We start from the raw sequence: 16040 nt of genomic DNA on the forward strand, positions 1-16040 counted from the left end.
TGGCATAGAAGTGTCTAGCATGCTCAAGATTTTGATCCTCAGAAGTGATGCAAGGAATGCTACTATACTTTTGTTTAGCTAGTGTGTTTTTATTTAGCTTTTATGGTTAATTTGAAACCCGTTCACCTTTAATACCAAACCACGTGACTTTAACCACGTGGGCTTTTGGAAGAAATCGTACATTGCAAGGCTGTTGTGTTGTATGGACAGGCCCAAAAGGCAAAAAGCATTTTCGAATCGCAAAAGAAGAGTCTGTAGTATGTACCTTTGTTAAGGCTTTGTAAATTTCTTTTCTTTCCTTTTCGTAATATAAAACCGCATTATTTAAAAAAAGAAAAAGAAGAGTCTGTACCTGCACACGTGGACTATCGCGTCTGCCCCAGCTTCCAAACGATGGACCCTGGGCACATGCAGCCCCTCAGGCAAAGTCCCGGCACAAAAAGCGCAGCCTGGTAGTAGGTCCCCCGACCTCTCCTATCGATGCCTAATCAGAACGCCTAGAACACCTTTCGTAGCCTGACTGACACAATCACTATGTATCAGGCAACAGCAGGGTAAGGTCCGTTAAGGAGCAGCATCCTCCACATCTACTCTGAAACGGTTGGAGAAATCTGTGGCAGCGTGTGCCCAAAACCCTGAAGAAATTGTGGAAGAATCCAGGAGATTTCAGGCAAACATGTGCCTCAAACTCAGATTACCTCCGTCAGGCATGCTCTCCACTTGAAGCCTAACGGACCTCCTCATGTGCTCAGGCTAGTAAATGGTGGCCGAGCAAGAGTTACATCATGCATATTCTCATACACGATGATGTCGAGGTAGTCTCCTTCATCCAACCTGCAGGTTTTTTATTCTCGTGAATGCGTGAGAATTAGAGAGTTTGAGAACCCTTGGCATGAGCAAAGATGGTCGATAAAAGCAGGGACTCGAAGGCTTCCCAATTCATGTGTTCAGTCATTAAATACCGAAAATCGAGAATTTAGCAATATGTAGCTCCCTTTGCCGATTTCAGCGTTGAATTATCTGAGTCAAGATCGAAGATCAATAGGAGCGTTGTCTTCAGCAATGATCATACAGTTGGTTGAATCTAATGTAAAATACTAATTATCGATGCTGCCAGATCCTGCTATCACATATCATATTGTTTGCAAAGAGCCGAGGGTCGTTCCAATTGTAGTGCACCTCATATTGATGCCATTGTGAGTGAGTTTGTTGCGTTCTCTTGATTTTGATAGAATGTTACACTTATTGTTCTCAATAGGCCAAGCACATGAGGCTACAACACTTTTGGATGTGGCAATTACAGGTTGTTACAAATTGAGAAGAATAGGATGTCACTGGGATATAATCACTTGGATCAGAGCAGGAGATGTTTTCTACACACTGAGCAAAAGAAGAAAGCTTAAACACAGCGTGTGACTCCTTTTGAGGATCTTTATGGTTGAAAGGGGTATTTTGCTCATTTCAAGGTATTGGATGTGATGCCTTTGTGCACGTGCGAGAATCTCTAGGAGGGGAAGCTAGATGCCAAGTCCCAGTGCCACATTTTTGTTGGATTCAGTAAGATGATCCGACTGTATAGGCTCTATGATTTGTGAGCCGAGACATATAATTGTGAGTAGAGATGTGGTCATCGATGTTGACCCACTAAATTTAAGGCATGTACTGATTAAAAACTAATGTGCATTAATGCTTGTTTTATTCTCCTTAAAACATAAAACAGCCCGAAAAAGCAATTAATGCTATTACAAAAAAGAAACAGCAAAACTTTTGAAGAGTAGGACAAATGCCCCAAAAATCCTCTATAAAATAGGGTAATTCTGGGCATCCTTATCAATGTCCGATTGTTTATCATCAAACCTTCAGCCTACAGCTGCAGATGTCTCCACTATTGCTGCCCATATCCCATTGGGAGCTGCTGCCACCCTTGTTTCAATTGTTGCTATCATCAGCTGGCTGCCATCCTCCATGGAGGACATCACCATCATCTGCAGATGATCATTTTGCTGCCCCCAACCCATTGCCATAAGCAAGAAGCTGTCAGCTGTTGCCAGACATCAGTGGGACCTGTCGTACCTACATTTTCATCAGATCAAGCTGCCTCTGCCAGCTGACATTTTCCAGTCACTATCATCTGCCACATGTGCTGCTGTCATTTCTCAGCCTAATTCCTGCATGTTGTTGCCTGAAAACATCCATGACATTAGGTTGATTCAGAGGACCATGTTTCATGCCTTCTACCATTGCCCACATCATCATTAGTCCCAATGGGCTATTGTTGCTGCATTTTGGGATCTATCTTGAGTATGGCACACTTTTGGAGCTGTTCTTAGTATCTCTAACACCATTTTGAGCTTACCTCATCCTTGGTCCTAGAGATAGAGGGTTTTAGACCCTGTTGTGTTGTATTCATTCATATTCCTTCAGTCATTCCTCATTTGAGTACTTTACAGATTGTACTCCAATTTTGTCCTACTTTTTGCATTTCTCGTGGCCTAGCATTTCTTTACAATGGTATTGGAGCTAGGTGCTCACATTGACACTTGAGCCTTGATGAGAAAGCTTGGGACTTGAGCACATGAGAATGAAGCATGAGATGTCTCAACCATCTTCACCAAAGTAGGCCTCCTTAGAGCCTATCTCTTTGATGCCAATATCCCCCTCCATGGAGGCTCTAAGTTGCAAGACCCTCCTCAGATTGAACGAATCCCTTCAAGATCTATGGAACTTCTCATTAGATATGAGTATCCAAAGATTGTGAGGTATAGACATGAGAAAGTCAAACAATGGTTGTGTCCTTATGCTCAAGATCTATCTCATCATACTCCTACCCCTTTGGCATATCATCCCAATGATCATGTTTACGTTCTGAAGAAAGGTGCATAGCAGTTTGACTATGAAGCTACCAAGAATCCAAAATTCTCAATACAAAGAGGATACCAATGTGGAAATTGTGCCACAACCAGTTTATCTAGTCCCACTAGAATCGGTTCAGCATTAAGCTAAAAAAGATTCATTACACATTAACTCTTCATTAGCTTATTAAAACAGCTCCAAGCCTCAAAGATCACCGAAGTTTATGTGTCCCATAAGCAAAACACCCAAACTTTGGAAGGATCCACATCTGTAAATAGGAGGCTGCCTGGCCACTAAGTTCATCCTTGTTTTGCAGATTTCAGCCATCAGCTCTCGTTCTAGTGATTGTCCAGCCCACCATGACTGCTTCCATACCCCCATCATCACATAGTGCCCTCTTCACCAGCTGGCGACTTGGATTCTACTGCCCGACACTGCTGTGTTTCCATTTCCCCAGGTGGTTGTGCTGTTATACATCATCCATATCAGTTCTCAAGCTGTGTTTTGAGTTTATTGGAGGGTGTTTGTCACCTACATCACTATTCAAGCTATAACTAAATACGCCACATCATTAATGAGAAGTGGGTGGATGGTCTTCTTGACAAAACTATCCTACGGTTGGGTGGACTTAGTTAGTTGGGAGGCTTTTCCCAAAATTTAGCAAAGGACTTACCGACAAATGTGACTATTCCTAGGGTCAAGTCTTAGAACCAACTAAGCGCTATTTGAGGGGGCCAGTGTGAGACTATGCCTTATGGGCAGAGGGGTTGACGCTTAGCTCCTCCTCGTTTTCTCACTCTCATTGAACCAAGTGCGGTGCTTGTTCGTCTCAAGTTTGTGATGGTTCGTGAAATTGTGACAGCCTTAGCTCCATGCTAGACTATTGCAAGAGACTACAATTGTGTCTTTAGGAACGTTGTCTTTTGTTGTGTGTGACCGACTACACTCGTGTTCGTCAAAAGACAACATACCAGCGAGACAATAGGGTTTTCGGGGTAGAGTGAACTCAGCAAACACTGAGAAGAGAATAGGAGAGAGAAGAAACTCTGATGAATGGAATGAATGTGATACAAGGGAACAAGGGTGGCGTAGCACAAGGAAGATAATGAAGACAACCACGAACCACAAACCCTAATGTCCTCCTGAAGGGGTGTGAGGGTAGTGGAGAGGCTGGAGAGAAGAGGTGACAGACTGAATGAATTAGCCATGTAGAATGAGTGATAGAGGTAGTCTATAAATAGACAAAAGATTGTCTAGGATGGTGCTCCACTGTGAGTGCCCAGCCCCTTTTTGGGGCTATCCACTGTGAAACCCTAAACACAAAGCGTAGAACGCAAAACTGTGGGTGAAGGGTTTCTCAACAACCCCTCTTAGGCCCAAAAAGGGGAAGAAGAGAAGAGTGAGGTGGAGATGAAATGCTACATGCTGAAGAATGCTCATGCAGCAGGTGCCACTTGGATAATGTCCCTCGTGGGGAAAGTGTTCACTTGCCCAAGCGCCCTAGTACAAAGATGATGAAAACATGCAATGCATAGGAGGGATGTCGAGCTTTGTGTGGTATTGAGAACCATAAGGATATACCCATACTGGATCTCAGGAGTTGGTTCCATGCTGATTAAGTGACCAAGGCAAGAAAAAGAGGAAGAAGATGTAGAGGATCCCTAAGATCTAAGATTTCCACCTGAAAGGTAACCTATAGTAAAGAGTAGTAGAGGGAGTGAACTAGAGAACCCGAAACTCAACCTTGGGAGAGAAGCCACTAGCTCCATGCATCCATGCAAGAAGGAATACGAAGGCCTCATCACCAAGTTGCGGCCGAACCTCCAAGGCCCCCATCTAGGTAGATTCTCGAGATCTTGGGTATCAATAGGTGAGATGACCGTTGGAAAGAAACCACCCCATCCAAGGGTAGAAGAAGAAGAAGGTAAAAGGCCTCCACCAAGGTGTGCGAAGGATTGAGCAGTGGGTTGGAACCCCCTTTGAAATTGGAGGAATAGGAGCCCCCTTTGAAGTCACAATAGATGTAGATGCCCCCTCGGAGGGCAAAGAAAGGTCATCCTCCTCTGAATCCCCGTCTAAGGTAGATAGGGAATCCAAAAACTCATGGATCACAAACTCTGAAATGTTTGAGGATGAAGGAAGTGCCGCCGGTCGTGGTGAAGAAGGTATTTGGGGTGGTAAAGAACTCCCAAAGGTGGCCTCTCTAACCTGAGTAGGCAAGGGTGAAGGGTGGGGCTCAGACTGAGCAACGAGTGGGCAATAGTCGCTGCTTCTCAAGGGAGCGGACTGGGAAGCCAAAGAAGAGGAAGGAGTCGAGTAGCCACTCTCTCTCGAAGGAGTGGATTGACGAGGAGATGGTATCAAACAATCAGTGTCTCTCGATGGAGTGGACTGCAGAACCACGGGCTGTGGTAGCCAGTGTACTCAAAAATAGGTGGGAGAAGACCACCACTAGCATTGTGACGATCTCTAGGAGGTCGTAGTGTCAATCGATCCTCCATGTGCTCGAAAGGACTTAGTGCACATCGGATGCGTCTTATTGCCTTGAGTATAGTACTCTGATAGCCGATGCAAAATGATCTTTGTGGCCCAGAAAGGAGAGATGGCAAAGGTAGTGCTAGGTTGGAGATGCATATACTCCGAGGGGGTGGGGAGTAAAGGTCGAAGTCAGCAAGTATCGGTGGTGTGTTTGGTGATGCCACAATAGGAGCACCCAGTAGATTGGTCATCTGTTGGTATAGAAGCCATGGATATTAGTGTGCCTTGTTGAAGAAGGAAGAGGTCACCCTCGAACCATAAATTGCAATGCCCGCTTCAAGGGGTGTGAGGGTAGTGCAAAGCACGAACAACAATGTCTGCGCCAAGGAGTGGAAAGATAGTGAAGGGCTGGAAGTGAACTGCCAGTGGGAGGAGAATGCTACCAGCAGTAAGAGGTTGCAACCAGTTGATAAACGCAGGGTACAACAGTATGGTGGAGTTGTCGGGTTGTAGAGAACAATTGCTAGCAATCTGGCTAAGCCGCCGAGTTGTAGAGAACACCTGCCACAGCAGTTTGGTTGAGTCACTAGGTTGTAGAGAACAGCCGTCAATAGAAGGAAGGAGTTGCTAGCAATAGGGAGGAGCCGCTAGCAGTTTGGCCGAGCCGTCGGCAGTCTAGGAGGAGCTGCCAACAGCAAGGAGCCGCCAGCTGACTGGGAGGTGGAGGCAGCTGTAGCAGCCCTGAACGTAGGTTGGAAAATAGCAAACGTAGGAGGGAGCAGCCGCCAGTTAGGATGTTGATGTAGCGGAAGAAGAAGAGAAGTGGATGCCGAACCCACCACTGGTCTTTGCCTTCATTGGAGTGGAGGATATTTGCCATTGTTTGAGCATATCGAGCTCTGATACCATGTCAAAAAATGATGTACTAGCGAGACAATAGGGTTTGCAGGGAGGAACACGGAGTGAACTCGGCAAACACTGAGAAGAGAAGAGGAGAGAGAAGAAACTCTAATGAATGGAATGAATGTGATACAAGGGAACAAGGGTGGCGTTGCACAAGGAAGATGATGAAGACAGCCACGAACCACAAATTGCAATGTTCTCCTGAAGGGGTGTGAGGGTAGTGGAGAGGTTGGAGAGAAGAGGTGACGGACTGAGCGTAGAATGAGTGACAGAGGCAGCCCATAAATAGGCAAGAGATTATCTAGGGTGGTGCTCGGAGGGAGGGCGCCGACTGTGGGTGCCCAACCCCTTTTTGGGGCTGTCCAATGTGAAACCCTAAACGTAAAACATGAAACCCTAAACGTAAAACGCAGAATGTAAAACTGCGGGTGAAGGGTTTCTCAACACCACCCTCCCTCCGGGTGCCACCCTAGACAGTCTCTTGCCTATTTATAGGCTGCCTCTGTTACTCATTCTACACGGCTGATTCATTCAGTCTGTCACCTCTTCTCTCCAGCCTCTCCACTACCCTCACACCCCTTCAGGAGGACATTGTGGTTTGTGGTTCGTGGCTGTCTTCATCATCTTCCTTGTGCTATGCCACCCTTGTTCCCTTGAATCATATTCATTCCATTCATCAGAGTTTCTTCTCTCTCCTCTTCTCTTCTCAATGTTTGCTGAGTTCACTTTGTGTTCCTCCCCACAAACCTCGCTGGTATGTTGTCTTTTGACACTCTTCTAGCAGTACATTGCTGCATTTACTGGTTCTAGTCCCCTAGACTGCCATTTTTGGTTTCCAGCCTGCTGACTTTCTACTTTCAGCATCATCTCAACTTCGACTTGTGGTTATAGTACTCGGGATCTGTCTCTGGGGACATCACTCTCTGACTACTCCCTTAGTCCACTCTCATGAGAGTCGTCAGTTGTTGGACAACTCTACCTTTGAGCATCTTGTACAATCTTTCCTTCATTTACAACATTCATTTATTCACTTTAAAGTTCTCTTTCTTCTTTGTTTGTTTTTTTGCATTTTGCCTTTAAGCATCTTGTATACTCTTCCTTTATTTATACCATTCATTCATTTACTTTAGAGTTGTTTTTCTTCTTTGATTGTTTTTTGCATTTTGTGTTTGTGTCTTTGCACTTGTGATTGAGTTGTTTGTGTTTTAATCATGGTTGTACACTTGGTGTTTTCTTTTGCACAATGCAAACCCTAATATCTTTACGTGTTATCAGAGTCGGTGCTCTTCTAAAGAGTTTACTTAAGGCTATTGTGGATTGCTTGGTGTGTTCTTGATTACATTATATGACACGTGCTAATTCACAAAGGCTTAGACCACTCCATCTTTGGATCCTCTAATGTTTTCTCAAGCTAGTCTTGCAATGGAGGCTCTGTTGAGACACTACGGTTTTGATTTAGAGGACAACGCTCCACCTACTAACCTTTCTTCTAGAGATTATTCACAGAGGTGAGTTTGATTATGTCTATAATACTCCTTCAGTCATACAAGGATGGACTGTAAGTCATCTAGTAGACCAGCTTGGTATTGGTATAGATTAGAAGAAAACTCTATGATCAGAGATGTTTCACAAGGTAGTCCTTTATTTTCTATTTTATTTGAGTTTGAGTTTGGTGCTTCACTTTTACCTTTATGTTCTCCATCCTTTCCTCCCACTTTCACTTCATATTTAGATTCTTCTCCATTCAATCTAGACCCCTAGTTTAGAATGATCATACGTTATCTTGTCTTACCTCACATTGTCTTTGATGCATATTTAGATTTTGGGCCATCACTAGACACTCAGAGGTGTATCGCTTTGTACCCTGGTGTTCTGTTGAGGAGAATGTCACTTGCACACTATGCATGTTCTCCATATCCACAAGTGCATCACTCTATTCTCTAGCCTTGTTGTGTTGGGAATCCCCCTCTTGCATATTGTACCACCCTCTTGGGTTGCTCAAATGCATCAATCCCTTTCTTGTGTTGCCGAGTCACCTCCTTACTGGATGGAAATCAGAAGTCGAAAGGAATCACCTACACATTTAGGCCTAGTTCCAATCTCCTTGATCAATCCTAAACATGGACCACATTTCGATGTCGATGCTCAGTCTACTTCTTTAAAGGAAAGAGGGAATGTTAAGGTCCAATCATCACAAAGACCCTTTTGGCATTACTTGCCTAAAAGGAATAGGAATGGAGTTGAACTATAGAATGGTACATATTTGGTGGAGGCTCCAATTTAGGGATTTGGCCCAATGTGAGGCTTCAACGGTCTTGCAAGATCCTCCAATTTAGGGATTTGGTCCAATGTGAGGCTTCAACAGTCTTGCAAGATTCTCTAATCTGTGCACATAATTCAAAGGGAGTCTATCATAGTTTTCTTTAAGGATGTGCTTAGTCCAATGCATAACAATCATCTCATATTCGCGCTAAGTGATCTCATACGTCTTGTATTGACCATAGTACTTTGTATATCTCCATTTGTCCTAGTCTTAGTAGGAGATAGTTGGGAGTACCACTCATGTTTGCCTCTTGACATAGGTTATGACAGAGACTACTTTGGTGATGAAGTGGATGGCAATATCTTCCTTCCTATATTTTTACTTCTCTTCAATATCAAGAGGTCTATAAGGTGCCAAGGGAGGTGGAGGCACTGGAAACACGGCAGCCTTGTCCAAATGTTAGTTGGGGCACAATAGAATGACTAGTAGGTCTAGGTCCACTAGGTAAAGCCATAGAGACAAACTGTGGTACTAGCTTATCGACACCTAGGTATACAGGGATAGGGACTCCGTGAGGCTATGTCTATGCTTGAGGGACCCCCAGTGTGGTATATACAGTGCCATGCGATGTCTGGTATGCAAAGGTGAATGGAGCAAAAGATAATGGTGATGCAATGGAAGAAGCGGATGGGATGGGTGGGTTTTGAAATTGTTGTGGAAATAATGATGAAGTTGCATTAAATCAATTTTGATTAAGTGATGGAAATTGAAATGAAGGTAAATATGCTAAATGCAATAAAGATGAAACACGAAACTCATTTTGACTTTGAGAAGCATAATTGAAAGAAGGAAAGGAAAAATAAGAGATACCGGTCTTTTCTTATAATCGCCCCTTCTTGTATTAACATGATTGGATCTTCAATGGGAGATTTGCTGTAATTAGCATATGGCACTCTAGCTTCAACTTGATCTTTACCAACATGTTGCAAAGGTGGTGAATAAAAAGAAATAGACGAAGGGACAAAAGTAGAAACTTGTGTGCCTTGCTACAAAGTAGGAGAGAGAGGTTGAAAATAGGGAACATACTCTTGATCTCTTTTCCCAAGAGGGGGCCCATCCCTAATGGAGGTCTCGATAGCCCTACAACATCATCAAAGTTGTGCAATATTTTTTATGAGAAAGAATAAAATATACCTTCTTTATGCAACTTTGGTTTAAAGGCTTGTTGACGTAGCTCTTTGGCACAAAGCCAAGATCAACTATACCTCCTCATCTGTAATGGAATAGTGAAGCGTGCCTCCAATGTAGTTAGAAGGATCTTTGGCCATATCAAAACCTTGCAGAGTTGGCAATGGATGCCACTCCTACTGAGTTCTTGGCATGGGCTCCTTTGGGGACTGAGTAGGTGTGGAAGTGTTTGATGTCATTTGTCCTACTCTAGTTCTAGGCTTTTGAGAAGAGCTTCTAGATCAAGGTGTAGGTTTCTTCAGAGAGTATCTAGCTCTAATGCCATATAAGGATGAAGTACAACAACTTATTTCTTTATTGCAAAGGGATGAAGTTCAACAACACATTTCTTGCTTCCAAGATTGATACAAGGCAAGGCCTCGATATGATACTAAATCAAAGACAAGACAAGACAAGAACTGGAGATACATGGCTTGAACTGAAACTAGAGAGGACTTACCGTGCATGAGCCTCACAATTGGTGTTGGCAACATTGAAGGGTTTGTAGCTCAAGACCCCTATTTATAGTAGAGTTGAGAAGGTTAAGGGGAAGCTTTTAGATGCTGACATCACATAAAGCACAAGAATAATAAAATGAGATCTTTGATGTCAAATGTAAAGAGTAGCCTTAGTAGGGCTATTTTGAATTGTGAGATGCAGTAGATGAGAATGTATGCGGGCATACCAAGCCTGTGGAGCTTGCTTTAAACCATACAAAGCCTTCTTGAGACGACAGAATTTGTGTTCAGAGCCTTTGATTGCAAATCTTGGAGACCTAGAAACATATATAGTGAGATATCCATGGAGAAATGTTGTCTTGATGTCCAATTGATGCACCTCCCAATGAAAGTGGGGAGCAAGGGCAATAATACTCCTGATAGTAGTAATGCATGAGGTAGGGGCAAAGGGTCTACTCAGAGTTGATTCCTAAACATCGCTGACATAAGTAATAACGTAAGCAATGTTGATGTAAATGCTGATGCAAGCATTGTCCTAGAACCTTTCAGCATCTTCTAGAACCTTCTAGAACTTTCTTGAATCTAGTTTTTGCTTGGTGTCCATGACGCAAAATTACCTATGATTTGAGAGGAGGTGTTAGGGATATTGTCAGTTCATGAGTGAGTGTGCATGATCCAATGGGCTGGGCACTTTATTTCTAGACATGATGTAGTTTGCCTAGTTTAGGTGCTTAATGTGATGGTGGACTACTCATTTATTGTGGCTGACAAGTTCATTCATGATGAGGGCCTATTTATAGGCCAGGTACTCCCTCCTCCTGTCAGTTAGTTGTTCAACATACACCTACATGCAGGTCTTGTTGGAGGGGCCGATACCAGTGCCCACACAACCGATGACTCATTGTTGTTTTTGTACTGTTTCTTGTCTTGGTATATGGATTCCATTTCTCAAGCCTCTCTTTTCTTTCGAGTTCTTATGTAGTGTTTCTCTTTCTTCACAGTGTTCATCTCTTCTTTGCAATCTCTCTCCCCTCGTGTTGTGCAGCCTATTACAACAAATTCTCATTCTTCCATTGTTGCACCCACTTCTGACATGGAGTTTACTGCATGAGTCAAAATGCAGTCCAATGGATGATGTCAAAGGAGCCTGGCAGCATGTGTGGGTGAAAATGCAGCTGTTGATGGTGGTGGCAACAACTAGGAAGGGCGGGGATGGAGAGGAGGACGCACACCAGTAGAGCAGCAGCACTTGGAGAGAGAAGACAGCAAGGCAGAAGCAGATTGATGATGACACTAATGATGGTGAAGGGAGCTGATGATCGCAATGGCAAGGAGAGGTAGAAGTCTGGAATGTGAGATAATTACGATGAGAGTGGTCATGCCCTTTGGTTCATTTTTATAGAACTTTTTGAGCCAGTTGTCCCACCAAAGTTCTAGAAATTTTTTAAAATTTAATTTAATTGAGGAATTTATTTTGCAGTTGTGTGAGAGCTAAAGGAATTTAACCAATAACATGACTTTACTTCTGGGTTAATTCTAAGTAGCTTAACATGCTTGACCAGAGTAATTGTTGATATAAATCAGAGAGGAGGGAACTTAAAAAATAACCCATCTCCCACAAGGTTGTTCCTACTAAGCTCCTCCCTGCAAGTTGCTAGTGGACATGCTGGTGATCATCATGAACACTCCAATCTCGACACATGTGCATGGAATATATGGCATGGGTCATTCCTCTTATGGTGTGAAAGAAGTGTGTCCCATGGGCCATAGCATCATTTCATGTGCATTTTTCCGGAGATTTCTCTGTGGCTTATGGCTAATGCCCATGGTCATGGATGCTTGATTAGTGCTAGTCTATGATTGACAAAGGGAAATGATGTATTTTGGTTTGTATGTTTAAGCCTTGGGAAGGCATAAGTATGATGGGTATGCCCTCGTCCAAGCCCAAAATGGACCTGATATTGAATATATCGTCTGTACCATTATGTAACAACAAGACCAGGTGGTGCTCCAAGGGGCATGAGGACAAAGACCCTGAGTGCATACAGTAAAAGTCAATGATGTAAAATCATGTCCCTTTGCATCAGTTACCAAAACATGGTATCTTGGAACCCTATAACTCATTGCAAGACATCTATAAAAAGCCTATGAGGCTAGTTGATTGGAGATTTATCTCATCAAGCATGCTTTGGGAATTAACCCTGCAGCAGTGCGAGTCAATCGATCATGGATCCAAGGGGGAAGATGGGAGACACAAGGAAAGCATGATGCTTGACAGACTCCATCCTTGGAGACATTGATTGTCCACCCCCACACTACGAAAGAGCAAGACCTCAAATGTTTGCCACTTTACATGTTCTTTAAAGTAAATTGCAGAGAATTGTTCTATTGATATATGTAGATGGCCGAATGTCCCCAGCTCTCCCATTCATATTCTCTGTTGTGATGGCACCTGAAATTGTCACAAATCTTAGAGCAGAAAAAAACGTATAAAGAAAGCTGTTAACTCTGTTTCTTAATTGTTTATTTCTAGGTGGCTTAAGCATTACTAGCTGTGACAACAGGAAACTATAACCTCTGCAATTTGTTTCTAAGTTAATATTTTCAAATTTGTCATGTAAATATGCATACAGAAGGCTTGTGGACATTTCCTGGCTGCGTTTTCTGCTGCATATAGCACCTATTTGCTTTTACATTCACTCCCTAACCATTGGTGGTTGTTTCAACCTTTTACAGCATCAACTCAGCTGCAGTTATTCTCAACTCTGCTCACTTGATGAAGTTGGAGAAACATTTGACGAGGTGTATTGCATGTAGGTATTGGAATGAGAACTATTTGCAAGCAGAACCCACTAAGTGTCATGCATCTGGATTACTATTCGGAAAATTTGAAGCAAGGTAACTATTTGTGCCAGTTACTGTTTTCCCTATATACACTTTCTGCTACTCAGGAAATTTCTATTATTGTTGAAGCAGACATGCTTAGTGTGTGATAGACATGGTTTACATTAGATCTATTGAAAGTCTTTATTTATAGCTTTATTGACAACTGCTGTCAAGTTAAGTGTATTTATGCCAGTTATGTCATTGAATCATCAAGTTGAAAATACGCTATTCTCTATCCACTTCATGTGGTTGAATTCCTTTCTACTAGCTAAATTTGGGATTTTGAAACTTTTAGCATATCACTTGTTTTGAGGCAATTTGTATATCGTGTAACATAAGAAGTTTGAGAAAACTGACAAATATACCTAAAGCTTGTTATGCACGCGCTACTATTGAGGTACTTCATATGTGGTGTAACATAAGAACTTTGATGAAACTGCCAAATGTTGACATGCCTCTTTTTTGCTAGTTAAAAGATTAACTATTGTAATACCATCATACAGTATTACTAAGTGGCCTGTTTAACCATTACCTATGTAGCCTTGGTAGACCATTGGGCACTTGATATGCACCCTTTGTCCAATGCCTTGGTGGCTGCTTTGGGGTGGGAGGCCTTGGGATAAACATGGTAGGCCTTCCTTTTTAGGCTCAATTTTGGGCCTAAGAGGGGGTGTTGAGCTAAAACACGCTTTATAACTGATTAGCATTTTTAAACAGTCCCAAAACATGCTTAATTAATGGAAAACAAAAAATTTGGTGCATGGTTTGAGAGAGCTTCAGTGATCCCCCAAAACCATAATTCTTAGGCCACTCTTCAACATTTGTAAATAGACACCTGCCCACAATTTAGTCTTATTCTTTCAATGCAGATTTTAGCCATTAGCCTTCATCCACGTGGCAGTCTACCTACCCTTCATGGTTGCTGCCACTTCTCCATTAGCCCTTGCAATGCTTGGCGCCTTCCTCCTTGGCTGTTGCCCATTGTTTGCCCTCCTCCTCCTTGTGTTTAGACTCTTCTGCATCACCAGCCATAGCAGCAAAGAAATGTGTTTCTTTGCTTTTGAAACTTATGAACTCCGTAAAGTGGTGAAGCAATCTCCTTCTCCATTGAGAGTGGAGCCTCAATAGGTAGAGGCTCCAAAGACACTGAAACATGCATACTCTCACCTCAATCTCCAAGGATGGGATTGTAAAGAAATACTCTGACACAGAAACACAAATAACAATCGTATGACAAAGCACAGACTGATAAAATAACTCAATTAGGGTTAGTGTAACGTGTCCGCCTGTTTGCTTTTTGCAGGATACGTCTTAGCAGCCCATCGGAAATAGGGTCTAGAAGGCTCCGCCCGGCACTCCTATGGAATGTTACGGGGTTTGCGATTTAGGTCTTTCCGAGTCTGCCACGTAGCGGAAGTATTCTGGCCGTTCCCACTTAGGACCGACCTAAATCAGGGTTTCCTCTTGTGGTCAAATTCTTAGCGAGTAACTAGCGTCAAACCCCAGGCGAACTACTTTACGCAGAAACGTCAGGGTCGAAGCGGATTCATGCTGCACTTGGTTCAAGGAGAATGGGAAACGAGAGGGATACAAAGCTCTACCTCTCTGCCCATAAGGCATAGTCCCATTCTGTTCCCCTAAAACAACATAAATCGGGTTCTAGTAACCTAGATTCTAGGTCAACGTTCCTTGCTATTCGTTTTCTTCGAGGGAAGTTCCCTGCTGTCCATTTCGTTTGAGAAAAGTTCCTGGCCAACCGGGACCACCCATCCGTAGGACGGACCTATGGCCACATCCACCGCACTTTCCTCAAGGTTGCTTTAGTTGTCTAATTACCTACCACATTTAGTTGGATATACATCAAGCAGCTTCCTTAATTAGCCAGTTAGACACTGGTTCCTTCATGTAATCTTAGCACTTGACATAGAAAAACAATGTCAAACAAGTTCCTTTTCAATAGGTTATCTTATTTATCTTTGGAATACATCTATATAATCCAGCCCGTAGGCTAATCCATAATCCGCCCGAAGGCAATCCATAATCCGCCCGAAAGCTATCCAGCAATCCACAGGGATTACTAATCCAAGATTCCGCCCGTAGACTAGTATACAGGCCTCGAGATCCAATCCCAAGTTACGTTGGCCTCTTGTGCAGGGCCCGGAAGGCAAGGGATTTACGGCCAGAGCCCCCCCTGGCACCCAAGCGTCCTCCTGCTCCAAGTAGCACCCAACGGAGAGACCTCATGTGGCGGGTTCGGTCCACGTTCCCGGCGCGGCTAACAACCCCCTTGGTTAGGGTTAGGTAGACAGTCGGGGGTAACTGATGCTGCCTCTCTCTTCAAGCCTTCAACCTGAAGTATTAATTATCTTTCCATCCTTTAGTTCCTTGAGCAAACAATGCAAACAGTGCTTCTAAACTGTTATAAGCACAATCAATCCAGTGGTCGTTTATTTGGCCAACTCCTAAGGAGTGAATCCTTATCTCCGAATGCATCCAGCATTCGATTCGGGATCAATTGCGACTTGGCAAGATCCCCAAGGGTTGGTTTGTTCACCCTTTTGTTCTTGGGTTAGGGCCATACCCTGTTAACCCAACTTAACCAACACCTTAGGATTCATAAATTAACAGTAAATCCTGGCGACCATGTTGCTCTAACTTGATTGATCCTTTGCTTACCAAGCAAATACATAACTTCCCTTAACTTGGCAAATTAGCCCAAGAAAGGTGATGTAGTAGGATGACTACTCATCCTCTTGCAAGTTAGACTTGCGCTAGAACCTGCCAACCTCATTCCAAGGAATGGCAAATCTATCTTGTGATTAAACCACAAAGCCGCGTGACGTTGCAACTTGTTGCACAAGTGTCGCACCTAACTCATGGGATCATTTCACCCATTGAATGGCATTTCCTGGTCAAGGAATTATGTTTAGACAAGACACAGGGTTTGGGGTGTCTTCTTATAACCCAATCCT

At 43.3% G+C, this 16040-nt stretch overlaps 1 protein-coding gene across 2 annotated transcripts in view; it reads left to right on the top strand.

Annotated features, from left to right (window-relative positions):
• Positions 1–388: 388 nt before the first annotated feature.
• The window catches only part of LOC148015894 (uncharacterized protein ycf20-like), a 42442-nt gene continuing 26790 nt past the window's right edge, over positions 389–16040 (top strand). The window contains exons 1-2 of one of the 2 annotated variants that reach the window (XM_087663575.1): positions 389–815; positions 13000–13080. In XM_087663575.1, the coding sequence (XP_087519701.1) occupies positions 805–815; positions 13000–13080 (92 nt within the window). In that variant the 5' untranslated portion in view covers positions 389–804. Of the gene's footprint in view, positions 816–12918; positions 13081–16040 lie in introns of both variants that reach the window. The other variant, XM_087663574.1, reaches the window with a different exon arrangement.

This window comes from Lygodium microphyllum, chromosome 23, assembly GCF_053477565.2.
Source record: "Lygodium microphyllum isolate KBCC chromosome 23, Lygodium_microphyllum_v1.1.10, whole genome shotgun sequence".
Classification (NCBI taxonomy): Eukaryota; Viridiplantae; Streptophyta; class Polypodiopsida; order Schizaeales; family Lygodiaceae; genus Lygodium; species Lygodium microphyllum.